The 25,664-nt window shown below is 44.7% G+C and overlaps 1 protein-coding gene across 2 annotated transcripts in view; it reads right to left on the bottom strand.

Moving 5' to 3' along the window:
- Positions 1-25,664, bottom strand: part of UBR4 (ubiquitin protein ligase E3 component n-recognin 4) — a 71,047-nt gene that overhangs the window by 16,206 nt on the left and 29,177 nt on the right. For both annotated transcript variants that reach the window (XM_088529603.1, XM_088529604.1), the window contains exons 49-85: positions 25,097-25,313; positions 22,555-22,618; positions 21,899-22,033; positions 21,059-21,233; positions 20,370-20,507; positions 19,862-19,983; positions 19,496-19,607; positions 18,641-18,771; positions 18,322-18,499; positions 18,020-18,124; positions 16,950-17,087; positions 16,309-16,477; positions 15,508-15,604; positions 15,175-15,282; positions 14,667-14,783; positions 13,258-13,467; positions 12,349-12,498; positions 11,857-12,084; positions 11,675-11,753; positions 10,999-11,241; positions 10,115-10,283; positions 9,370-9,514; positions 8,592-8,677; positions 8,098-8,185; positions 7,782-7,975; positions 6,443-6,682; positions 5,560-5,698; positions 5,021-5,146; positions 4,719-4,847; positions 3,901-4,244; positions 3,622-3,712; positions 3,151-3,235; positions 2,653-2,780; positions 1,953-2,082; positions 1,292-1,449; positions 1,060-1,169; positions 711-852 (exon numbers count right to left, since the gene is read on the bottom strand). In XM_088529603.1, the coding sequence (XP_088385729.1) occupies positions 711-852; positions 1,060-1,169; positions 1,292-1,449; positions 1,953-2,082; positions 2,653-2,780; positions 3,151-3,235; positions 3,622-3,712; positions 3,901-4,244; positions 4,719-4,847; positions 5,021-5,146; positions 5,560-5,698; positions 6,443-6,682; positions 7,782-7,975; positions 8,098-8,185; positions 8,592-8,677; positions 9,370-9,514; positions 10,115-10,283; positions 10,999-11,241; positions 11,675-11,753; positions 11,857-12,084; positions 12,349-12,498; positions 13,258-13,467; positions 14,667-14,783; positions 15,175-15,282; positions 15,508-15,604; positions 16,309-16,477; positions 16,950-17,087; positions 18,020-18,124; positions 18,322-18,499; positions 18,641-18,771; positions 19,496-19,607; positions 19,862-19,983; positions 20,370-20,507; positions 21,059-21,233; positions 21,899-22,033; positions 22,555-22,618; positions 25,097-25,313 (5,420 nt within the window). The remainder of the gene's footprint in view (positions 1-710; positions 853-1,059; positions 1,170-1,291; positions 1,450-1,952; positions 2,083-2,652; positions 2,781-3,150; positions 3,236-3,621; positions 3,713-3,900; positions 4,245-4,718; positions 4,848-5,020; positions 5,147-5,559; positions 5,699-6,442; positions 6,683-7,781; positions 7,976-8,097; positions 8,186-8,591; positions 8,678-9,369; positions 9,515-10,114; positions 10,284-10,998; positions 11,242-11,674; positions 11,754-11,856; positions 12,085-12,348; positions 12,499-13,257; positions 13,468-14,666; positions 14,784-15,174; positions 15,283-15,507; positions 15,605-16,308; positions 16,478-16,949; positions 17,088-18,019; positions 18,125-18,321; positions 18,500-18,640; positions 18,772-19,495; positions 19,608-19,861; positions 19,984-20,369; positions 20,508-21,058; positions 21,234-21,898; positions 22,034-22,554; positions 22,619-25,096; positions 25,314-25,664) is intronic.

Here is a 25,664-nt window from a genome sequence, read left to right as displayed (position 1 = left end):
AAAGGAGCATAGCAAAGAAACAGAGCCAACCACAGAGAAATGAGAACTGCAGCGTTGAAGTAGCAGGGAAGAAAAACTGACCCAAATTTTCTCCTGATCTTCTCCCTCTATGAATCCCATGACTATTCCCACCCATTCACTCGAGGGACCCACGAGACCAGCTCCCAGCGCCAGGCTCTGCTCCCTGTGCTCCTCATGCACTGGACTTAGGGTCACTGTTAAAGCAGACGGCATTATCTGCATCGGAACTGAGTTTTTCTCACCAGCAAACTGCTAAGCCCAGCTATCTGAGGATGGCAACTTAAATGTGCTCTTCCTTCAACAGGCTGTAATTTGCACCGGAGGAATGGTAGCACACCTAATCCTCCGTTGGCATTAAGGGCTTTTGGAGTCCAGGCTGGCAGCTAAGACTGCTTCCAGCCTGGACTCAATGCCAAGTCACAGCAGCAGTATTTACACCCCTTAGCAAAGCTGCCCAGAGAAAAGTTACCTGATATGAACTGGCCAGTTTGCACTGAGGCTGAATCCAGCGGGGTTTATTCTGTGCTTAGAGGTGACAGACAGTGCAAAGGGACAAACCTCCTAAACCAGGCATGGGCTATCAACATCTCTGAGTAAAGAGATGCAGATGACAAGGTGCTAAACGAGCTGGCTGCCAAGGCAGGGACAAGCTTCCTGCTGCTCTATAGCTCCTCCACAGAGATCCATACCTTAGTGATGAGACTGCCGATGTAGGGCAAGACCCCTCTCGCAGCCAGGTAGACCTTCCAGTGGGCAGGTTTGATGAGTTTCTGGTACAGGGCCAGGTACTCAGCAGCACACTCGCCAGCAACGCTCAGCTCGTCCAGGTAGCTTAGAGAAGAGCAAACACTGGTTGACAACTGCTTTGTGGCGTTATTGTGAACATATTCACAATATTCAATTAAGGATAACATGGAAAATAGTTCAAAAAATCCAGAAACTTATCCAGAAAACTCCCTATTTTTAGTGAGAAAAGTTCTCTTGGGAATCAGAGAAACATCATCTTGGAGCTGCCGGGTGTGGCATCCCAAGAAATACCTTGTAAGGAGATCAAGGACCTGCTGTTTACGGCTGGGGATGGTAGCCAGAGCTTCCACAATAGTGCACGCAGCCTGCCTTGCAGCTTGGGTAGCAGGAGTAAACAGCACCTAAGGGTAGAGCATAAAAAAATAAGATATTGTTCGATGTGCACATAAAAACTAATGGTTAACTCTGTCCTAAGCTGTTGCGTAGGCTGGTGCATCCCAGCCAAGTTTTCACTAGCACTTACCTGACGCAGCCAATTGTTGTGTCCCAGCTTGAGATCCAGTGGGCAAGTTCTCTTCCCACGGCGACTCATAAACTGTTTCCATTTCCAGACGTATTTTTCCGACAAGTAGAGCTGGTGAAGCTCAGCTTTGCTGGGAGCTTTCCCATTGGCATCTATACCTGCAAAATCGAAAACAGCTTAAGAGAACTGTCAACAGTTGGTAATTATTAACGCTACTGCATTTTATTTTGCATGCTGGACCACCTCCAACTCCAGCAGGAATTTTGAGAAGCTTCTCATTTCTTTTGGCTGCCATTTTCACTTCCAGTTGGGATCTTTCGCCTCTAGTCCATATGCAAATCCCTCAGCTTCTCAGTCCATGGCAGCTTCTCAGTGAATTCAGTTCTACATTTTAGTTGGCTGGTTTAATTTTCAGTAAAAAGTAAGTTTCATTTTTGATTATCCCCTGATATTCTTCAAGCACAGCACATTTTCTGCTCAGAGGCTGAGCCTCATAGACAAGAGATATCAGTGCTGCAAGGACTACAGTTAAAATGGCATCCAATGCCACAGGACAGAAGCTGACACCTCTACAAATATACATTTCTTATTAAACCTGAAGGACACGCATATTCTATCACAAAGTGAGCTAAACTACCCCAAGGTGAAAGCACAAGATTACCTCTGGCAGGGAGACACTTCTTCCATGCTTCATATGATGCTTTGGGGTCCCTCTTGAGCCACAGTTGAGCTTGCGCATGGATTTCATTGCTGTAAGGCTTCACAGTGGTGAGTGCATCCACAGGCACATCCTAACAATCAAAAAAAGATTTGGGGAAGTCACATTCTGCCCTGGGAAGAGTTACTCCTGTACAGGTAACCACTAGCTGCGCTGCCTCAGTGAATAGGTGAAGGCAGCTCTTGCCTAATAGCAGTACATACACACTTGTTACCCCTAGAGTGTAGTTATTTCCAATTTTGCTGTAAGTCAAGGACTCTCCTTTCCCACTTCTGAGTACAATGAACTGAGAGAGATACCTCAGTCTAAAAGAGACACCAATACTACTGAAATAGCAGTACACTCATCCTTGACACCAGTGTGTGATTATCACATAGCTCGGCCAGAGGAGACACATGCCCTCCCTTTGCAAATGTTACCCCAGCTTCAAAGAGAAGAGCAGCCAACCGATATCACATCAGAACTGCAGCTGTATATTTAAAAACCAGAGCCAAAGGAATTTGATTCTATGAAGTGGTGAAAGAACCAAGAGTTTGCCAAAAATATCTCTAGCATCCTCACAAAGCTGTTCCTTTTTAAAGGCTGGTGTGCCAGGCTTCAGTCAGCTCGCTTTCACATGCTCAGCATCTGTGCAAGGCAGTACCTTATTTTTCTTGCTGGTTGGAGCAGGTGGTTTGATCAGCTTTTGAAGAATGCGCAGGCACATGAGGGTGATGTTTTCCACAACCACGGGGGTCTTAATGTTCACTGCCATCAGAAAGAGGCTGAGAGCTGAAAGGAGGATATAAGGGTTCATATATAGGATCTGCAGGTGTACAGCACATCAGGAGTGCTTAGAATAAAGTAAGAGCTCACGTACTTGGCCAAAAGTATCACAGTGTCATGGAATTAAACATAAAAAAATATATTTTTTATTACAGATTAGAACCTTGCCATCCTTTCCTTCCAGTTTTACTCCTCCAACGTTTTTGTTTCTCAGCACTCACTGAATATCCCGAGATGAAGCTACCTGGTGCTAACTGCACTTTTAACCCAAATCACAAGCCAGGATCACTTCCCTTCTTTAAAAATCTTTGTTTTGTGCATGGATCTAGTCATAAAGTTTTAAAATAAAGATTTCACATTGGTCATCTGAACCCACCACAACGTAGTCGGAGCTCCCAGCAGCTGTCTTCCCGCGAGATGGAGTCTGTTAGCAGCAACATTTCATACTGGAGGCTGCTAGCCTGCAATACAGACACATATTCAAACTCTTAGGAAGCTGTGGTGATGCAGCAGCCATTTTTGCTTTTTGATATTTAAAAGTCCATTTTGATATAAAAATACAGACACTCCAATAAATATAATCCCATGCCTCTCTGGGATAATTAGTAACCTGCGAGAAGCCTGCAAGGTAAGCAGCAAGACACTGCTGCGACAGGCAGAACTGCCTGAGGAAACTTGTGTCTATCATTTTGTGCTTTGCTCTGATGCATATCTTAATTCCCACCAAAACAGAAATGCCATCCATATTACAAACAGGCCCTGATAATAGAGCAGATGTAATAATTACAGCACACCAGCAGTTCAGGAGGCCAGTAGAAAGAGATAGGAGAATACTGCAGTTTCTCACCAAGTCTGGGTTGGCCCAGTGTCCTTTCAGAGCTGCAGAAACCTTCCCAATGATCAAGTCATTCATTTGCTGTGTGGCCTCTGGATTGTCCCTAATTTCAGAAGAGAATATTATTAAGCTTTGTAGTTAGTATTATACATACTAGACACTCAAAGCTCCTGTGATTTCAGCTTAAATGAGGAAAACTATACAAGTGCATACAGCGAATGCCAGACATCCACCATATAAGCACGTGGCTCTCCAGATTTCCCTGGATTCAAACCCGGAATCAGAGCTAACCTGGTCAGAAGGCACATGAGCTGCCGGACCTCCTCCCGCATGGCGGCCGCGCCGCGGCGCAAGTTGTAGTCAAACAATTCTCGGATGAGGCCCTGGGACACAAGGATGTGCCTGATGGCCGAGTTGGTGGCCAAGGCCCGGAGCAGTGTTATGCAGTGCTCAGTGACAGCTGAGGCACAGCCGTAGCATTTAGTTGAAGACGTGTGACCACAGCCTAAAACAGACAAGGCACGATACTGGCTGGCAGTAAATGTGGGTTGGACGGTGGTTCGTGAGGACTTCGTTGCGGCCTCTCTCTGTTGCAGATCATATTCCAGAAGCTCCTTTCGAGAGGCAAACACTTTCTGCAACACAGAGAAGGAGAAATTAAAATTATGGAATTATGAAAGGGCACACAATTGATAATTCTATTCCGCAGCACTGTTGTTTTCATTTTCACTATATATTTTATGGAGGAGCCTTGCTAACCAAATATCTCAGAACTTGAGATCCTTCAAGCCAATGGCACACTTGGGAAATCCATTAAAAATCCCAGCTTAACTCCCAGTTATCTGCTCTATACAAAGACAGGCTTTCTGCATTGCAATTTCTGCACGCAATACAATACTGCAAATGTAACTAATTGTATACACAGTAAAGGCAACTTTTCCTGATCTTTCTTTTTTTTTTTCTTCCCTGAAACTTTGCAATTGAGCACCTACTGTTTGCTACATCACTGAACACAGAATGGCAGCATCTTACTTCCTGCCTCTGATGTGCACTGTAGCTAGTAAAATAGGGTAACAAATGGCTTAAACTCAAATCAAAGAGCATCTTACCTGGATGATTTTAGAAAGTTCGTCGAAAGAGTTCTTACAGTCACCACAGTACTCCTGGGCCAACTGGAGTATGTATCTATTCACACTAGCTGAGGTAGAGCTGATCCCTCCACTACTGCCAGACTCATCCTGGAACAGAGGGGAAAACAAAAGAAATCATACACAGAGACTGCACACAAGCGACAGCTGCAGAGCAGCACCTGGGACAAGGACTTTGTGCTTTTTTGGGCAGTGTCAACAGTTGGTGTCTCAAACATGTCTCCCCCATGGGTTCTGCACAACTTGCATCTAGCCCTGGTTACCTGGGGCTTTTCAGGAGCTGCCTCGTTCACTTTACACAGCAGGTTTTCCAGCTGCGGTCGGTGTCCCATTAGCTGGTGATACACTCTGTCGGCCTTGTCCAGGAGGGTGTTGATATTTGTTACTGCCTATAAATAAAAAGAAAGGGAAAGATCTTATGCCTTTGGGCTCCTGGAAGTCACGGTGGCCACATATTGAAGTCCAAGCATGGAAAGCCTAGCTACATTTCTGATGGAAAGCACAACATGGAAGCCAGAATCTTTGATACTTTGCTTCCACATGCCAGAGAAGCTCCTAGGGCTAATTGCAAAGCAAAGCTGCCATGAAGCTTCCTCCAAATTCATCCTCTTGCATAGGAAGATGGAGAGATGCTGTGCTAGATAGCTAGCTTGGGAGAAATAAGGCACTGAATAACATCATCTGAAGAATTATCTATTTGGTGGAGCAACTAGTAGCTAAGGGATTGTACTCCATGTCTCTCAGAAAAACAGAGATTGAGATTTTGTGAGACCACAGTAAATGAATCCACTCTTAGCCTCACCTTCTTTCGATCCTCTTCGTTCTCTATAGGATCCACTGCACAGCAGGGCTTGGCGTACAGCATGAAGTCAAAGCGAGCGTATTTACAGAAGCCACAAGCGTTGCAAAGGAAGGGATCCTTCTCATCGTAATTAATGGATCTGAAAGGCAAGCCAGAACGGTCACAAAAATGCTGCTAAGCTTCTAAAGATGACTAAGGGAATGACATAAGCGAGCTATGAGTGCGCTCAGCAAGTCAAAGAGAATGATGGCCCATAAAACGGCTCATCTTCCAAATTGCCCTGCGGAAGCATCACGAGCAAAAGACCCAAGATACACGTGAATCACAACCTGCAAACCAGGCACTCCAAATCCTTACAGAATACGTACTGTATTCTGGCCAGACACGTGTTTGTTCCTAACAATGCTACTTTAACTACACCATTTCCGCAGACCAGGGCACTCTGCCCTTCACATGCTTACACATAAAATGAATCTATTCTGTTTTTTAAAGTCTAGGCTTTGAAGAGCTTATACTCTGTGCATGCTGCTGTAGGACTGGCTGCAGCACACTTAGCATCTCCACATCCCTGTAACTGAACCCCAGCCTCACGTCCTCAAACAGGCCAGCCAAAAGTAACCTTAGGCTGGGAATCTTCTTCTGAAGACTTCTGATTCGAAAATTCTATGTTCTTTGAGCATTGTCATCTTGGGTTTCTTTTGCTCGCCTGCATTAATATTAAATCCCTGTAAGCCTGTTTTATACTTCTGAACTAATTTGATTGTGCAGTGGTATTAATCAGAAGCATGTTATTTAAATAGCAGAGCATTTTGCTGAGCATTCAACACGGCAACAGCACAAGGGCTGAAGAACCCTCCGGGGAGAAGGCACGAGGGGGACACACCTGCACTTGTGGCACTGGTACACGTTCTCGCCGCAGTTCCCACACACGCCCGGGTTGGCCGGCACGGACGCGCTGCACCGAGGGCACTGCAGGGTCTCTGTGGAAGCTTGGTAATTCTCGTAGAAATCAGCAAATTCGATCATCAGGTTGGAAGCCACAATGGGCAGCGGCAAATCAATCTTCACCTCTGTCTGGCCTGGGGTCAGCTGGACTTTTTTGGCTTTGTGCCAACGGGCCGGCCTGGGAAAGGAAGACAGTGATAAGCCTTTTGGCGGGAAAGGGACACCAAGCACAACGGCCCGGCCACAAAATCTACTTTAAGAGGGATGACTGGAGAGCAGGCCTAGGTCCGTTTCCTTGGCTCCTGCCTTGACGTGATATGCAGCTAGAAATACATTTTAAGCCTTTATCTGCTTCGGAGCGGAGTTGAGGATTAAAGAGCTGTTGAGGCCTCATGGAAAAAACTTCAATTCTGCAGACATCTCGGAGGGATTTTCACCTCCGTGTTTCCTGCCCACCATTAGGGAAGACATTTTCATGAAAATGGGCTCTTTGCTTCCCAAGATCTCCGTGGCTCCCCCTGCTCGCTCCAAATTTGGAAGCGGACAGCCTCACTTTGTGATGTCATAACCCTCTCTCTGTGACATCACAGGGGGCCCGAGCCCTCTGTGACATCACAGGGGATGCTCTGTGTGACATCACCCGGATCTGAGCACCCTGAGTGATGTCACCAGGGACCCCTGAGCCCCTGCGTGATGTCATGGGGAATCTGAGCCCTCTGTAACCGCCTGGGGACCTGGGCGCCCCACGTGACATCACCGACAACCCAGAGCCCCTGTGTGACATCACTGGGAACCCCAAGCCCCTTGAGCGACATCACCGGGGAGTTAAACCATCAAATAAGCACAAACTGCAGGCACAGATTAATTTCCTAAGCTAGAGGGATCTGCTCCTGATGGGAACGGCTGGGGAAGGAGCATTTTTCACGGCTAAAGCAGTAGAGAAGAGTCAGGTCACCCAACTTGCAATTTCACTTCTACTATTGACTCGTTACATAGTTGAAACCATTAAATTAACAGTTTTGGCACTTCTGGACACACTGCAAGATGAATTTCAAGAATCAAATTCCCCTGGTTGTGGTTCTGGCACTGATATTGGTCTCCGAACAATTATGTTAGGTGCTTAATTTTTTTTTCCATGGATTGGAAGACAAAACTAAATGCCGTGTCTTGGGAAAAAGCCGCATCAATACTAGGAATCTATCAACATTATAGTAAATTTGTGTTCTTCCACCTCCCCAAATTCTCCTGCCCTGCATCAAATGCAGGGATGAACATACTTGTTCTTCAGCTCCACTATGGCTTGCACCGTCCGGTTGTTGTAATAGAGGTTGATGGTTCGGACCATTTTGGTGCGTTTCAGGTCTCCTATCTTCACGGTCACCTTGCTGATGGTGTGGCTGCCGATGAGCTTCACCACTTGCTGGGTGGTGGTGTACCGCGTGTCCACTTTAATGGAGGACAGCTTGATGTACTGGGAAGACAAAAACAAGGACACACTGCCACTGTGATCATATTCCCAAAAAGCAGAAGAGTTGCCAACTGTGCTGGGATCCTTGTGGGCCCCCACAGGGTTAGGGAGTTCCAGTTACTTACGCAGAAGGGCACCTCCGGATTGTTGCAGACCAGGCAAGGATCACTCTCCAGATAATAGCCATCAAATTCCACCAGTCCAGAGAGAGTGCTGGAGTGAGGGAAGAAAACATACGTTATTTGGCAGTCAGTGTTGTAATCATGAATCATTCAGGCAAGCAGAATAGTTTTAGTTTAGCTGCGGTCGCACCCTGTCCCTCACCCCAGGCCCAAATTTCATAAGAGTGTTGCAATGTAACTTGAAGAAATAAGTTTCCATCTATCTTTGCCACATAGAAAAGTGTTATTCTTCACTGAGCAGCATTTTAATATAACTATTAGATTTATTTTTTCCTGCCATACTCTAAAGGGCAGCTGCAACAAGCAGAAAATCTCAGTATGAGGCCTTCATCCACCACAACCTCATTAGAAGAAATACCCACAACCTCCCTCTGGATCACAGCTCATATTCTGAAAAGTTCCTTTAATAAAATGGATCAGAGTCAGAAGTAACTCACTTGTAAATATTGGAGTTGGGGTGATTGGTAAGAATGTGGTTTTGAGTCCGGAGAATCTCCACAGCCTTTTGGGAATATTCCTTCAACTGAAAAACAATTAGGAAAACATCATCTCTTCTACACTTTTTTTTTTTTTAATGGCAACAGAGATTTCCCCTCTTCTGGTATTCTATGTCTCCCAGATGATGCATACACTATACCCACAGGAATTTATGTGGTTAAATCATTACCCAGAAACATAATTGATCCTAAAATTAGATCTTTACTACAGTAATGACTATTAGCCAGACACTGACTGCAGATTCCTCACAAGCTTTTGCATAGCATTCCCTACTCTTTGCACATAACACATGCAATTACCAATGCATCTAATATATTTGTTCTCAGCCCACTGGTCCCTAGAGAAATCCTACCACTTCCTTTGTGCAAAAGTAATGGTTATAAAAACTTCTAGGAATTGAAATATCCCCCAAAAAAATCTATAAGTCAGACTTGGAAGAAAAATGTATTTTCTCACAGAGTCTTCTTGTGGGAACAGGAAATATTTTTGCTAAAACACCACCACAACTCCCCCAAATCCCCCATACTAAATGTTAACAATTTAATTCCAAGAAGCATTCCTCTAAGGAGTCCACAAGTTTTAACACTCAGATTTTGGGAATGAAAACATTTCTCCCAGAAGACAATTTTTCCTGTCAAAACTGACCAGCTCCATCATAAGCAGAATTCAGAAGCAGCATTTGGGAGGCTGCTCCTCCTTTGCAGGGTGCCACTCTACCTTTTTCTCCGTCTGCTGCGTTTTCAGAGAGAAGTATCCCAAGAGATCTACAAACTGGGCAGCCTTTCTTCCGTAGGCTGGAAGTTCTGGCCAGATTGACCACATGAGATCCAAGAGTAACTCTTGCTGGGACTTGTTAGAGTTCCTGTAGGACAGGTTGCATATTCATTCAGCTTGTGAAAACAGCTACATAGACTGCTTGATATGCAGGCTTGTTTCAAAAGGAAAATACACATGCTACAGTTAACCAAAACTTCTACAGATAGGCAACTATTATCTTTCCACATATCCAAATTCCCACAGCTAAACCTCATCTCTTCTTGCCACTTGCAACTATGGAACAGCCCCTGAAGGAGCTCAGCACCCTGCGCTCTGCATTCCCCTATGTAATCTCCACTCCCACCTTTTTGTGTCAGTCTGAGCCTGACTGAAAGAAATCCACTCTTCCCCAAACTACCTATTCCTGAAGGCGTAATGAGGCAGAAATAAAATCCTGCTTTCAGATGATCACTGAGTGGATCAGTAATGAGCAATGCCCCAGAAGATGCCATCTATCTGCAAGCCTCAGCACCCTGCAGGGGAGAGGCTCAAGTGCTAACTCTTCAGGACAGAGCTCGTTGGAGCTGAGACTGACTGGCCAATGCTCTCTGGAGACACCTGACAGAGAGCTAGAGTCATTAGGTTTGCACCTTCACCCAGGGTAGATGTTCACCCACGAGCCAGCCCGGGCCTCCTCCGCGCTCACCTGTAGATGTGCAGCGCGAGGCAGTGCGCCTGCCACCTCACCGAGGACGAGTTGGACTCCAGCAAGAAGCAGCGCAGGAACTGGATGAGGGTTTCCTTATCTGCAAACTTGTTCAGCTGGTTCACCAGAGCAGTGCACAGCTGGTCCTCCTGACTGCCTGAGCTCTCACCTAGGGGACAGCGGGTGGCACAAGAAAGATAGATGAACCTCACCAGAAGGCCACTTTTCTGCTTTACAGAACATTCACCAAGGATAAACGTGCATAAAGGACTGTGGTTTAGTCCATGTGCTGTAAATGTTCACAAGCGACAAACAAGTTCAATGCCAATAGAGTACTCAAGCCCAAGATTTGTAGAGGAAAGCTTAATTACTTTCCCAAAGTTTGAACATCTATTAAGAAGCGGCCCTGGCTCCAACATGGCTTAAAAATTGGGCAGAAGCAGCAAGTCTGAACACAGTCATTGAAAAGAACAGTTAACTAGGTGTACTTGTTTTAATCCCCAGGAGCCTTTCAGCCTCCTACAATGCAGGCCAGAGAGCTTACATGGAAAATACTTTGTCACCAGTAAAGGTAATTTTCATTACACAACCTTAAACTCGGGTGAATTAATAGATCCTCACAGTGGGCTTGGGATAGATCAGCACCTAATCTGAGCTCCAGTTTAAGTGCATACTGCTTATCTTTGACCCACTCCAGTCTATCTGCAGTAAAATTGCCCTTCTGTCCTAACGAATGCTAAATTCTGCAAGTGTTCTTGCCAAGAGCCCATTTCGCAGCAGGAGTTGTTAAAGCACAGCAACTGCTTTTATATAGGGACATGAAAAGATGAGAGAAGCAGGCCATAACCCTAAAAGCACCACAGAACTGGGCAAGCCAAGCTCACCCTCTCGCTCCTTTTCCTTTTCTTCTTTCTTGCTCTTCTTAGTGGAGGATTTGCTCTGTGTCGCTGGCTGCCCGGAGCCTGATGCTGCAGGAGCAGAGGCGGAAGAGGTGCTGGACGATCCCGAAGATGAAGTCACAGACAGCACTTTACTGCCACACAGAGCACAGGACAGCAGCTGCAGGAGAACTGGTGACACTCCTTCATCTACCAGGAAGCTGACTTGAAGGAGGAAATAAAGAACCGCTGCAGGGGGAAAGAAAAAAAAAAAAAAAGGCTCTGAAATCAAGAATTCCAAATCTGAATTAAGATCAGAACACGACAAAGACAACTCCACAAACTCTCCATTTCTACTTTAGGAAAGCCCAAAGTTTGGGTACACCAAGATAAAGCGTTTCATCCCAAATTGCACGTTGGCACAACAGCAGAATGCACATCTCATATCTCTTATTGCAAGTTATCCAGTACATAATAATGCCCATAACTGCAGCCTAGGTGTTCTTTAGCTAAGGAACAGGTGCAGTTAGAGCACTGCGATAATTAGTGTTAGAAACAAGTCAGTCCTACTCAAAATCTTTTTCTCTCTGTTGGATTTCCTTATGTGAGAAGACACGAATCAAACCGAGACATAAAAAACAAGCCCCTTGCGCTATGAAATGCTCTAAGAGAAACAACTCACAGTCATCTTTAATGCAGAATTTTTGCCAGTTTACTGTTCGCTGTGTGGCGATCTCTGCGCAAGCCTTTAAATGTTCCATCTGAAAGGCAAAATTAAACATCACATCAGTATTTCCACTACTGATACCTTACACAAGTGCAACAACCTTTTCTTCCTTGGTACAATCACACGGTTTTCCTTACCAGGCTGATCAATGTATCATACTGCAGGGCAGAGCCTGAACTTGCTGTGACTACACTGGCCCGAAGGAAAATGCCTTGCTCTTCTAGCAGCTTTTTAATTCCCCGAACATGAGAGTCCAAGGTGTGAAGGTCTCGGAGCTGCCGGTATTTCTCCTTCGATCCACAGATAAAAAGCAAAAGCTTGCGGACTTGGCGGCGCACAAATGGAGTCTGCTGGATCATCAGGTACTAGACAAGGAATGTAAGGCTACAACATTAGTACTGTGAGCTCGCCCACAGGCCACCTGCAGCACTAAAATATGCTTTCAAATACACTTTCATACAGATTCTTGTTCAAGAGGGATAAAACAATGTCAAGAGTTGACTTTTCAAGGAGCGGGGAATGAAAGAAGGATCTGAAATAGTCCTACAGAAGCTCATTTCTCCCACGAAGCAACAATATTACTGATAGTTTTCAGGTAAAACCTGCAGGACTGGCACATGCTCACCTACCTCAGACAAAAAGTAGAACCAGGAGTGATCGAAGATGGGGGGTGGGATGCGGGAGTTTGTGTCTGCAATCTTCTTGATTTGATAGGGCAGCCGCAGGACCATCTCGGTCAGAAGCTGAGTGTAGGCCTCAAAAACATCTGCAGCATGACCCTGGAAGCAAGAAAACTCCATCAGCCCCTAGCACACAGCACTCCCGCTGTGTGGTCCTGAAAACTATAGGGTGCATTTGTTCGTTCTCTAAAAACAAAGCTCTTCTGCACCTTTGTGGCCATGAGAAACGTTCCTGACTGATCAACGAGTGCAAGGCCAACAAATCCATGCCTGGACTTCAAGTGTTGGGATGCAGTAAGCTTCTCTATAGCTCTAAGGCATTTTAATATACTAGCCTTCAACTTAGGAGACATCCTCACCTCTAACTAGGCTTATTTCACTGCACCTGTGCATATATCAAAGCCTCCCTCGACATCAGTGAAATCTTAAAATAAAGGCACCATGGTGGCTGAACAAGCCTGGGATTTAGTATGGAAATCCCCATCAGCTGCTAGGCTGCCTTGCCGCAATAAGTAGCAGTGGTTCAGAAATTCTGCCTGCCAAGCAAAAGGAGTCGCACGACGAAGCAGCTTCTCTTCAGGAAGATTAACATTTCAGCCAGAAACAATGACAGCAGCTCCGCAGAACTGCCTGGTTCAGGAGTGCATCAATGGATCCAGCAAGCAGGGCTACTCTGTCAGGGAACTCAAAGCAATCCTAGCTGTAACGAGGCTGCAAGAGAAGGGATTTTACTTGCACAACTGCAGGGCAGATGCCAGTTGACAGCACAGCACTCCTGCAAAGACGCTGGCGTTCGTATCTGCAAGCAGAGCTTCCAGGCGCGTTGCCCAAACGCTAATAGCGCGGGGCAGGGCTCACCTTGACGTACTGGCGGAGGAAAAAAGGGCTCATGTCAGGTGGAGAAGAAGTAGTGTGAGGTTTCAGGAGCTGGCTGGAGGCTACAGGCTCCTCGTCGTTCTGCTGGCTTTTCCAGTACTCGAGCAGGGACTTCAGCACATGAAGGCAGTAGTCAACGGCACCAGAGCTCAGCAACGCGGCAGCGGTGGCACTAGAGATGAGGGAAGAAGACTGAGACAAAGAGGAGATGATTACTAGAGCACCTAAGAACAAATTCCAGAAGAGCAAGGGAAGCCAAGAGCGTCAGATGCCATTTGCTGACAGCACAGATAAAAGAGCAGGTTCTTAGGAAACTTTACAGGCAGCTTTTAAGTTTGGGGTTTGTTTGAGGTTGGGTTTTTCTTATTTTTTTTTGTGCGTGTGTTTCAGAAAAGCAACTCAAATATTTACAGAGACTCTTTTGAACAAGCGCTTAGTAAAGGAAAACAAATAAAATCTCCTCTTAAGTCTAATCTCCCCTCGACACATGTGCCAGAGGCCACTGTGCTATGGATTAGACGACTAGGGTGCTTTTTTTTTTTTTTGCCCTTTTTTTTTTTTTTCCTTAAGTTGGGATTTCTATTTGTTTATCTGGGATTTGGCCAGCTGGGGGTGAATTCCGGTACAGAAAGAGTCCCTGTTTGCAGATGCCGCTCAGAGGCTCTGCTCCACCCAGGTATTGCTCCACCTGCATTCTGCAAGACGAGGAGCTTTGATTTCTGTGGGAAGCTCAAGTGAGTAACAAAGGCTGCAGAAAAAGCTACTGTAAATAAAACTATTAAAGCAGCCCTGTAAATCCAAACAAACCCCACAGCTCATAAGCTCATTAAAATTTGATGCAGTTCAGACTAAATTTTTTAACCTCTATGCTTTTTTTATTAATCTCCTTCCCACCACACATACTGCTTTTTATGCCTTATTACTGTACCTTTTAGCAACAAATATCTAAGGAATCCTCTTAGCGACTTTTACGTTGACACAGCAGCATATTGCTTTCCAATAATCACATTACAAATCCCCTTTAACTCTTTCAGCACCAGTACGATTCAATGGAAAAAAATCTGTCGAGCCATTTTAAAAAACATTATTTATGTGCTGCCTTGAGACCAGTTACAAAGTGCTGGCAAAACTAGGGAATCCAGTCATCTTTTCCTACTGGTTTTCTCCATCCTGAGTTTAAGCTGAAACTTTTTCACAATAGTTGAGTAATGGCAACATAGCAGATTCCTCACAAATTATTCCAAAGCATATTTAGCTTTATTTTATTTTTATTTTTTTTAACTCTTAGGCTAAAGAGTAAGTAACTAGAGTTACTGCTTTTTAGACTATCTTTGATGAACAATAGTTCCCCAACCCCATCACCTCCTGAATAGGCGGTTTGAAGAATGTACCTCACAAATGGAAGACTTGGATCCTGACTTTGTTCTTGACATGAACACACTGAGCAGTCTCATCACCACCAAATGGACTTCGTTCACAGGAGAACGCTCATTTTTCTTAGACACATCCTGCAGGGAAAGAGCTTTCTCACTTACAGACCTGAGCATAATGTCTTAGACATCAAAATTTCAGTGCTCTGATCCCCAAGAAAGATTTCTAAACGAAGCTCAAGTAATAATAAAAAGAGAACACCATAAATTCCTCAATAGAAGGGTATAACAGTAGCCTGAACCCCAGAAAAGAGAGTTACAAAAATGAAAAAGGTATGTATGTATGCATCCTTGATCCTCCTGAATTGAGGGAAACAAGTTTTCACAAGAACCAGGTCATTTTTCTACCTCATATGCAAAAGAAATAAACTCTGTAAGTACACTGGTACAGCAATCTATTTGTATGACTCCCTTGCACCTAATTCCTAAGAGTAGCAAATTCAGAGTGTGTACTCACTGAATAACTTACCTTTTTGTCCATGCACAGTTCTGCAATGAGCTGAGACAGAAGGTTATCCAAAGCTCCCTTGTCTTTCTCATCATCTCCATCTAGGTCTGTCGTGAGCATCAGAATAACCTGAAAACAGAGGTCAGAGCAGAAATAAAAGCCAGGTTCCACATTTGAGACAGATGCAGATTATTACCTGTAAAAATCCAGCAGATTTTTACTTTAGATATATGCTCTTTCCCAAATTCTGCCAGCACCATCACATCCTAATATGACCATTTAGTATAAATTAAACTTTTCTAGTAGTAATTAACTCCTTGATTAAGCCCTAACTCCTGAGCGTTCCTCAGGTACCTGCATGTAAGGAATGGCACGGACTCCTCCAACGTTCCTCAACTGGGGCAAGTTTTGCAGCAGCCTCTCCAGTAGCATCAGCCGGACCATGTGCAGCCTGGTAAATCAGAAACCAGGAATTAGACACAGAATCATAGAATCTTATAATAAATGGGACGCAGCAGGATCATCAGCAGAGCACTGGAATTTAGCACAAAAGAGCAAGAAGAAATCCTAAGACGATCAAGTTAGTAAGGACAGGAGAGGACTCTGTGAGAGCCAAGAGATGCCAAAGATGCAGAGCAATCCTGAGAAGGACACGGACGCTTCTTCACTTTAGAATGCTGCTGCTGAGTGCAATTACCTGCAGAATTAACTCTCCAGACATAAGTCAGTTCCGAACCACAGTGTAAAAATGCCTGAGCATGTTCCAATGCAATAAGAAATTGCAGACTTCTACCAAGGTGCTCAGCAAATATCATTTTTTTCCCTGGCACCACATTTTACTATCTCCCAAGTTTTTTTAACAAGCTTTAACAGACTCATGCAGGGCTTTTTCCTTACCTTTGTACCTGCTTAAGTTATATGAGATTCACATCAGGCAGGTGGCAATATGTTATACTGCTGAATGCACAGATGGAGTCACTTTGTCTCTACAATTTGCTCTAGACTGTTTCAGACACCTGCCAAACTCAGTTTTGACTTCTCTTTTCCAAAGCTGCTCATCATTTTCATTGCAATTAAGCACCTATGGTGCAGCACAAACAATGATGCTGCAGAATGTAGGTTCTGTTCCCGGAAGAGGAAAACAAAGTCTCTTGCCTGTTGCTGGTGTGGACATCTCCTTCAGCCTCGCCTTCTCCTTCTGATCCATCTCCTTCTTGCTGGCCTGTAGTAGTGCTTATAGCACCTGTGCTCGAGCTGACACTGCCTGGTCCAGCAGGGTGGCCCTCAGCTGTTGTGTCCCCATAGGCACTGCTACGGCCAGACACTGGAAAAGATCAAAGGAAAAAGGAGAAAAGAAAAAAAAGAAAAAGGGGAAAGATAATATCAGCAAAATGGAGCTTCATGGCAACCCACAAAGTTGAACTATCCAAAGTATGGCTATAACGAGATGGGGTCTGCAGTTATCTTCAAACTTAAAATCTCAAGTGTCACTTCCACAGATGCTATTCAACACCCCTAGCAATGTCCCCTTTGCCAACCTCATCTTTACAGCACAAACTCAACGGTTCCACAGCAGCAAGTATAAACTCACACAGAGCTGAAAGAGGGATGTCACATACAACAGGGACATATTTTTTGCAGAAGCCTGTGATTACTGATGACCTTTAAACTCTATCCCATCAAAACACATCCAGCAAGTTAGCGAATTCTTTCCAGGGATCATCCTCTCCCTCCCACACTGCAAAGTTGTGGCAGGAACCTGGTGTGCAGACACCAGTGCAGGCAGAGGGGCTCACCACTGTGCTCGCCAGCCACCGAGTCCACGGCGCTGCCGCCGCTCTCGGAGCCCACGCTGCCGCCGTGCTCGGCCGGGGACGTGCGAAGGGTTGAGCCGTCCGTCGCCGCCGTGCTGCCTTCATCGTCGGACGCTGGAGCTAAAAGAATAACGAGAGCTGTTACAAGTAAAAACAATGTCTTGGTATAGCTCCAGAAGAAGCACACACTATGAAAGAAAAGCCACAAGGATCCACAGAATCACAGAATGCTTAAGGTTGGAAGGGACCTCTAGAGATCATCTAGATTTGGTTTTGGTTTCTCGGTCAATTTTCAACTAAGAATCAGAAGAACTTGGAATTGTCATTGGTACATTTAAGCCTGCTAAAAAGCAGTGGAGGGAAATACTTTGCAAAGGAAGCCTTCTCAAAGAGACAGTTACATGGTTGACATGAAGCCAATAGTAACAACTGATCCTTCCAAACCTTATTTACCAGCAAATTTTAAGTCATCATTTAGATTAGAATTCATAGATGAGACTAAAAGAGAGTTGAGTAATAATCATAAATACAAGTGAAAACCACATGCTGTTAGCACCTGCTGGTATCAATAGCTAACACATGCACACAACATTCTGCTCGCACAGAAATGTCATAAATGTTTGCCCTGGGCCTGGAAATAGCCAAGCAAGTTGAGAGAACAGTGTTGTGTTTATTTTTAAATCTTCCTGCATTTATTTAATATTAGCAAAATCTAATGATTTAAAGAGCTAGCACACTGTCAAAACTGGCACCTGGACTCAACTTCGATCCTATCCACATGCAAGATCAAAAATTCAACCCAGACACTTTTCCTTATTTAAGTGCATTACAGCCACATAAGCACAGGAAAAGCAGAAACAGCCTTTAAGTCACAAATATCTAGAGGCATAGCTCATTTTATGGCAACGAGCAAAACAGCAGCCAGCTGAAGTGCTTTTTCAAAATCATTTTGAAAAAATTAAGCACTGCAAAAGACAGTACAGCACAAACAGGATAGCTGTATATTTCTTAAATGAGTTTAAGCAGTTTGATTCTTTGCAGTGAACAGTTACCTGATGCTGTAGTATCAGAGAGCGTCCCGGCATCAAGAGAAGAAGAGCTGGGTGCTTGGCCAGACAGTCCTAAGCTCTGAAGTCCAAGGGCACTACTGCTGCTCCCTGCAAGAGGAGGACAAATGATGAAGATTAGGACAAGAAAAAGCTTTCAGGAAGAGAGTTCTCTCTGGCCTTTCAGTACATTAAATTCTATTATTTCTGTTTTGTTGGTGTCAGATCAATAGTTTCTGCTCCATTTCTTTCTCAACATCCTGATATCCTGTTTGCCTTTTTGACTACCAATAATGCACACATCCTACCTTGCTGATCTTGTTGCAGGCTCAAGGCAATAGCCAGTTCCACCATCGTTTCATCATCTGCATCTGGAGGAATGTCCAGCATTGGTGGGAAACCCTCTGCTCCAGCCAGAAGAGCCTCCAGGGGTGAAGGGTTTCCATTATTCACATTTTCAGAAGTCTCCAGCACCATGGATTCAGACTAGGGAGAAGGAACACAGGGAGAGCTGTTGCCAAACTACTACTAGCCAAAGGAGCTCCACAGGTTGATCCATCATAACTAAATTCAATCCAAGCAAATAACAGACTTGAAAAGCTCCAAAGAGAAGCCCCCTGGACTTACCACCATCTCAAAGTCCCCGTGATCAACCTCGCTTTGTTCCTGGCTCTCTTGTCGGATATGCTCGCCATTTGCAATTCCAGAACTCTGCAGCTTGTCTTCGGCATCGTCGTCGTCGTCATCATCTTTATCTCCTGAAATTACGAAAGACTAAATCAACACACTCTTTCCCATCTCAAGAACTAGGCCACTGACACCATGAGCACCAACAGCACACCAGCTCTGTAACAGTGGGTTTCAACGTTGCTGCGTAGACCACCTCAGTATTAGTTTTTTAATCCCACTTCTACCTGTTGCAGGAATTGGAAGCTTTTGTGAGGCTGAAACTTTAATACCTCCAAGCCTGCAAGTCTCCCTAAGAGTATAGGATAAGCTGGTTGGGAAAAAAACTAAGCTGTCCTTCATTTATTCACAGGCTTTAACAGCTTCCATGACAACTACAATTCACATAAATGCTAAAACACAACTCTGGATGGAAATCTGATGTACTAATTCTAGTCTGCACACATTTTCAAATTGATTTATAAGGACTTGAGAGTATGCACAAAAATACTACAGTTGTCTGAACTAGTACACTCCTAGAGCAAACAGCTAGAGGTTCCTACCACTGAATCAGGCCTGTCTTAGATCTTGAATTTGAAACTTGTAGCATCAAGGGAGGGGTGAATGTTGAAAGAATATAGACTTCAGGGGACAAGAGAGAAGAAAGAAAGGAAAAGAAGGCAGAAAGATAGTTTTTGTTCCATTTAAAAGACTAGGGTTACAGTAAAAAGTGAGCCCCATATTGCCTTATATGATGACCTACAAAGAACGTGGCTCATGCTTGTTTACAGACAAAGACAAGTGGATCTTACACACCCATGGGAGTATTGCTCCGAGGGGAAGATGGCAGAGTCACGTGTCTCCGCTTGTTCCTTGGCCTCAGCACTCTGATCAAAGCTTGTTTGCAAGAAAAGCTCACTGCAGGATCCTATGGGATTAACAGTTAATTGTTAAACTTCAAGTTTTTACTGCTCCTTTGCTGTATGTGGAAACACAGCTAAAGACACACATGTGCAGAGCATGACAAACACTACTAAAACACAGGCAGAGGGAATTCTCATTCGTTTGCTTGTCTCCCAGCTGTGTGTTTTTGGCTGCACACTTTCATTTTACATGACCTTCTTAGCTGTCTGCACATTACCAGTGCTACAGGACAATGCAGAGCAGAGCAAGTCTACGTACAGGGCAAAGTAACATCTGCATGTAGATCTTGGATGCCGTGTGGATACAGTCCAGTTCACATGTGCAGTATCCATGAATAATATCCACCAAAGCGTTGACCGTGGCCTCAACATGAGTCAGACCTGAAGAGGAACGAAAGTAGAACTGTAACCTTCTATCTGGAATGACACACTTGCATGAAGTGTGTTTTGGTTCCAGTACAAAACGAGTTTATACATCAGCCTTGCCAGCCTAAGACAGCACATGTCACATGCCAGTGCCGCTGAATATCTTCTAACACCAAAATAACCATCCATAAAATCAAATACAAATAAACCATCAGTCATCGGTCCCCTAATATTTAACAAAAGCATTAGAGCAGAATTTGCAGGTGTATTCAGAATGCATACACGGCATCAAGATCTTAAGCCTAATTTGGAACAAGATTTTTTTTTTTCTATTTACAAGCTTAAAATAGGTTTCTGCAAAATATACAAGCCTGACAACAGCAGAGGAAGAGTTAGCACACCTGGCAAGCAGGCAGGAGCAAGGAAGGCATTTTTGGGTTTTGATGCATGTAGTTTCCAGAAGTGGTTGACCAGCTGGGTAATAAAAGTGCACCCTTCTCCTTCAGCTTGTTTCTGGGTCTCTTGTCCTTCTTCACTCTCTGTACAGATCAAAGAAGAGCTGTCAATTTGCACAGGCAAAAACATCAATCAGTAGAATAACACTAAGTTTACTTGAAACGGCTTCTGTGAGAGGCTCTGATACCCTCATTACAAGGACTATTTCATACCAAACACGTCAAGTCCTGTTTATACTTTAAAAACTGGGATTGCTCAAGAGACACATGTATTATTAACAGTCCTCTGCATCTTCTGCCAAAGCGTTTTTGTGAGAACCTTTATTTCCTTCCAGTAGCAATTGATTCCTTTTAATATCTTCGCTCTGAATCCATGCTAAGCATGCTCCCTTTCTGCCTTATTGCCTAAACTATGGCATTTTTTAGATTTAAATAGCGTAAATTCTGCAAAGATTGTGGAACAGTAGCCCTTTAAAGAAGAGAGGTGAAAGAGTCTGTGAACGTTCACAGTGTCTTGACCAATTTTAAGCTCTCCAGAACAAACTATTTATGATCACTCTAATGCTGAACCATGCACCGCATGACATCTTCAGTTATCACATGAGAAAACTGAATGAAAATCCAGACTCATCTACCTGATTCCAACTGCGGCAGCTTTGACTCCGTATAATGAACGAGATTGTTGGGTCTCATAATAGCAATGGATCGAGCAGTGATGACCAACCTCTGGAACACCTCAGGATCAAGATCCTTCCCTTCTTTAGTTGAGGAGCTCAAGTACTGAATGGCTTTACTGAGCAATGCTTGATCCTGTAAAGAAAAAGGCACTGTAGGCAAAGGAACAGGAGAGGCGGCGGCATCAAAACAACTGAAACACAGTTGCACAGGGAAATTCAGCACTTACTGCATTAACTCTTTGTCAGTATCATTCAGGTAGGACAACTGATATTAAAAAATCAACCAGTAGCAAGGAAAGAGTCTGGCCAAATAATTCATTTTCATGTTTTTTCTTCTCCACACACTTAGATGTGAATGGAAAGGTCAGTGTATAAATGTAGCCTTTGCTTGCCAACTGGCAAGGAAAGAGTTCTCAACAAGAATCTACATATTTATCTATGTTACGTTATTGTATAGACTAATCATCATTTACCCTTACGTTTTCCCACCACACCAAATCAGATGCCTGCAGAAATGGGAAGCAGATCTAATGGACACATCTGGCAAACAAACTTCACATGCTTAAAGACAAGGATTTCTCTAGATTAACTGGTACCACCTCCCACCAAAGTCTTCCAAAAGTATTTTAAGTAGCTAAGTTCTGGCGAAACACTGCCAGAAAGCCAGGCAGCAGAACCTAAAGGAAATTCACCCAGCAGGTATAAACCTGCATGGAAGAAGCACTTTCCAGGGGCAGGCTGCACCTCAGCCACGAGATGACAAGTGACAGGATGCGCTGAATCCCTCCTTGGGGTTACCTTGTGGTTATGGTACGCTGAGCGGCTGGTGTGCAAGCTAGCCAAGAGGCTCTTGGTTTGCTGCTGGACACTGGAAGGAGCTGGCATGGACAGCAGCATGGTAGCCAGTTCCTGAGCTGCCACCTTATTCTTCTCCTGTTTCCCAAAACAGACAAAAACCATTCCTCAGTACATTTACCATGAAGGTAACACAAAAGAATCTGATTTCCCAATGAACCTGAGGCTCCCCTCCTCACTTTGCTCTCCCCCCCACTGAGAAGGCAGGTTTCTACCTCCATTCAGCATAGTTTTGATATCCCAATTCAATTTATTAGTTGACATTTAAAGGACATTTCACATATCTGCACAAAAAAAGTGTTTCTGAGATCTGTGGGCTGCCACCCCGCTGTTTTTGCAAACGAGGTCACTCTACAGCGCACAAAAAAAAAAGGAAAAAAAAAAAAAAAAAAACCACCAGCAATAAATGCAAATGCCACTGTCACTCGAAACTAGTTTCAAATGCTTTTCGCTAAGTCAACTTCCAGATCGGCGCTCGGAGCCAAACGGATGCGGCTCTCGTGTGGTATCAGGCCCCCAGGGCTGCAGGAGGTGCTGCTGATCTTGCCCCTCCTCTCCCTGCTCGCAAAGCTCAAGCCTGTATTCACAAAGTTACTTGCCTTCTCGTTGACTGGTCCTACAGCAAAGCAGCTTTCCAGCGCTTCTAAAGAACTCACTACTAGCCTGGAGGGAGAAAGAAAAGCAGGCTTGAGTACAGCAACCCTTCTCTCTCCTTAGCACTTTGCTTTATGCAGGCTACAGTCACGAGTAGCTCAGAGACAGCTAACGAATGCCAAGTACAAAATCAAAGCATGATAAAACCTGCCACAGGCACCATGCATATCATTTCATTGTGTTACAGACCAGAGTTAAACCTGGCTCACGCTCACAGACAAACTTAGGACTGCTTTAATAATCCACAGCTGAAAGACAGGGGCTTTTCTCTACCAAAGAGGATAAAACATTTCCTTACGCAGCCTGCAGCAGGGATAACTTGGATTGTCTTGACAGTACCAATTCACCATGGCCCACAGACGTACATATGACTGCAGATCAAGGGTTGGCATGACACATGGGAAAAAGCGGAACCGACTTTTCTAAGGGAGCAAGATTCTACCCGCTTGCTATTTCCACACAGGTTGCTCCTTCCAATTTGGAGTTTCAGCCCAAAAGATTCTGGAGGAAAATTAACTCTGAGCACCGGGTATGACCCAAGCAAGGGATGCTGAAGTGCAAACAGCCTGTGCTGGGCTGCTTTTCACAGCAGGTTAGGGCAGGGTCGTCAAATACTTGCCCCAAGGGGAAACTTTATTCCCAGCTTGAAGCTGAACTGCCTCTGTGGAGCAGCGACCTGAAACGCCACCGGCCAGAGCAGAAGGGAGCAGTGTGAGAGCACAGATCACGGGGGAAGAGAGAGCATTAACGGGGGACATAACAACGAAGGAGCGATGCCAAGTAGAAGGAACAACACGAGGAGGCAGCAAATTCTCTGGTCTGGTGTGATAAGTAGCAGGACATTCCCCTACTCTCAGCCACTCTCCATAGAGCTAGCAGGGAAATAAGTGGGAGAAAAAGACATAAGGAAGGACGAAAGCCAGAAGAGTCTGTCAAACAAGCAACAGATCCAACGCTGGATCCAGCGGCAATCGGCAAACTTGCCTCCTCTTTACATTTTGCTAAATCATCTGCCATGCAATGACCAGAATGTAAAGAAGCAAATGGCACTTAAAAAAAAAGGAACAAAACAAAATAAAAAAGCAGAAAACAGTCAACAAAAGCCACAGCATGTGTTCGGGCTCTCTGACACACACTCATTCGTGCAGAGAAAAGGATGGCATACTAACCGGTCCAGGGTGGTTAGGGACTCAGTTTCTGAACTTTGGGGGAGCAAAGAAAAAGGAAAAAAATATATATATGTGTGTAAAGCTCACAGAAAAACTCCCTAGAACATATTCTAAGCAAAAGGCAAATTAAATGGGGGAAATAACGAAGCTGGCAGAGCAATATATACAGTAAAACTAAGCATGACTCTTTCTACCTGGCTAATAGCAAAAGAAAATTAAAGGAGATCCAGACCATCTAGTAGAGAGAAGCCAAGCGCACTGCTTAAAGCATCACTAAAGTTCAAATTCAAAGATGCAGACATCAAACTTCTGACAGGAAAGCTGCCTCTTGCCTGCTATTAATTGCTCCTGCTTAATAGGCCTGTTAGAAGGGAATGGCATTTTGTAACACCTAAGGAAAAAGAACTATTCTGGGGGTTCTGGGTTTTGAGGAAATAATGTCGCTGCTTCAGAAAAAAAAACACAACAGAAAGCATGTCTGTGCAGAGAGAGACCTCTTGTGGATATGTCACAGCAGAAGAGAGAAGAGCAATTACGTACAGGAAAAAAAATCCACGGACTCTTATATAAAATACTACAGGACAGCAATGGATGCTGAAAGCCTTCACCTGGATGCAACTGCCACTTTAAGCATGGCAGTTTGACTAAGACAAAAATCAATCGTCATTTACTCCACTTAGGTCAAGCAGGGTACACCTTAAAATCCTCATTCCTCCACAGCGCTGGTTCTTCTCGGACCCGTTTTCCCTCCTGTTCCTGCCAGCTTGCAGCTTTTCCCTGACCCTTACGGCACAGACAGAATGGGCTCCCGGAAGGGAAGTAGGATGGATGCTGAAGTTCTCTTTCTTTCGCCAGATACATGCACAACTCAGCCCCATAAAATACTGCCTCTGAGGTGAGTTGTTGGGAACCGCTCATCTAGGGCAAGGCCCAAGGCTGTCGCACACAGCATCCTCCTCCAAACTGAACCCAAGTTCAGAGAGGCCCAAGCTTTGCTGGGGACTGAAAAAGGGTGAACTCGAAATGAGAAAATGGCCCAAAGCAGCAGCAATCTCCTCTAGCTCATCAAGACAGCCGTAACCAGTGAACGTAGCCGCACGAAGCACGAACACAGAACTCTCCTCTGCTCCATCAGATACTCCAAGAGTTAAGTGGGAAGCCCTCTTGGCAGGAAAATCACTGAACTTTGCAGATGCTGTTTTGTGGCAGCGAGAAGGCTTCACTAACCCTATACGTTCTCCCAGTTAAGGGCACACAAGCGCATCTAGAGCAACTAGCTGTTTTTCAAAGGCAAATAAAAGCAAGAGCACAGAGATACCTCTCCAGAACGGTGCCGCTGGCCGCAGCGGGGGCAGTTGTCTCCGTCTCTCCAGTACCGTTCCCTTGGTTCAGGTTTGGGGGACAAACATTGCTCACGGAAGCAGATGGAAAATCCTCAGGGGGCTCGTCAGGCCACCCAAACTGCTCTTTGGTTTTGCCGTAAATCTTTACGGAATCAATCATGGTGACTCCAGCTGGATCCACAGAAGCCCCAACTGCAGCAACAAGAGAGGTTTCTTAGACACACACAAAATACTTTCTCCTGAATATCAACCAGAACAGCTTCAGGTCAGGATAATAATTACACCATCATATACATCCACTCACAGCTTCCCCTCCTTTTCCAGGCCACTTTGCTTCTGCATTACCTCAACACAAAATTCTCAAGTTGAAGTACGGCACATTTATTCACTATAACAGAAAACTAGGCCCTCAAGAAACACTGCACGTGCAGGGTCTGCACCTCAACCCTTTCCTGTGCTCAGGTCACAAAGCTTGTGGAAATCCACTCCGGTACCACACAAAGCCCAGCAGCTCCAGCAAGCTCGGCCAACCGCGAGTCCAAG

The sequence above is a fragment of the Tinamus guttatus genome, unplaced genomic scaffold (genome assembly GCF_059628265.1).
Source record: "Tinamus guttatus ecotype Peru unplaced genomic scaffold, ASM5962826v1 Tinamus_guttatus_pri_ptg000332l, whole genome shotgun sequence".
NCBI lineage: Eukaryota > Metazoa > Chordata > Aves > Tinamiformes > Tinamidae > Tinamus > Tinamus guttatus.
The sequence above is the reverse complement of the archived record's forward strand: the minus strand, read 5'-3'. Positions and strand labels throughout refer to the sequence as shown.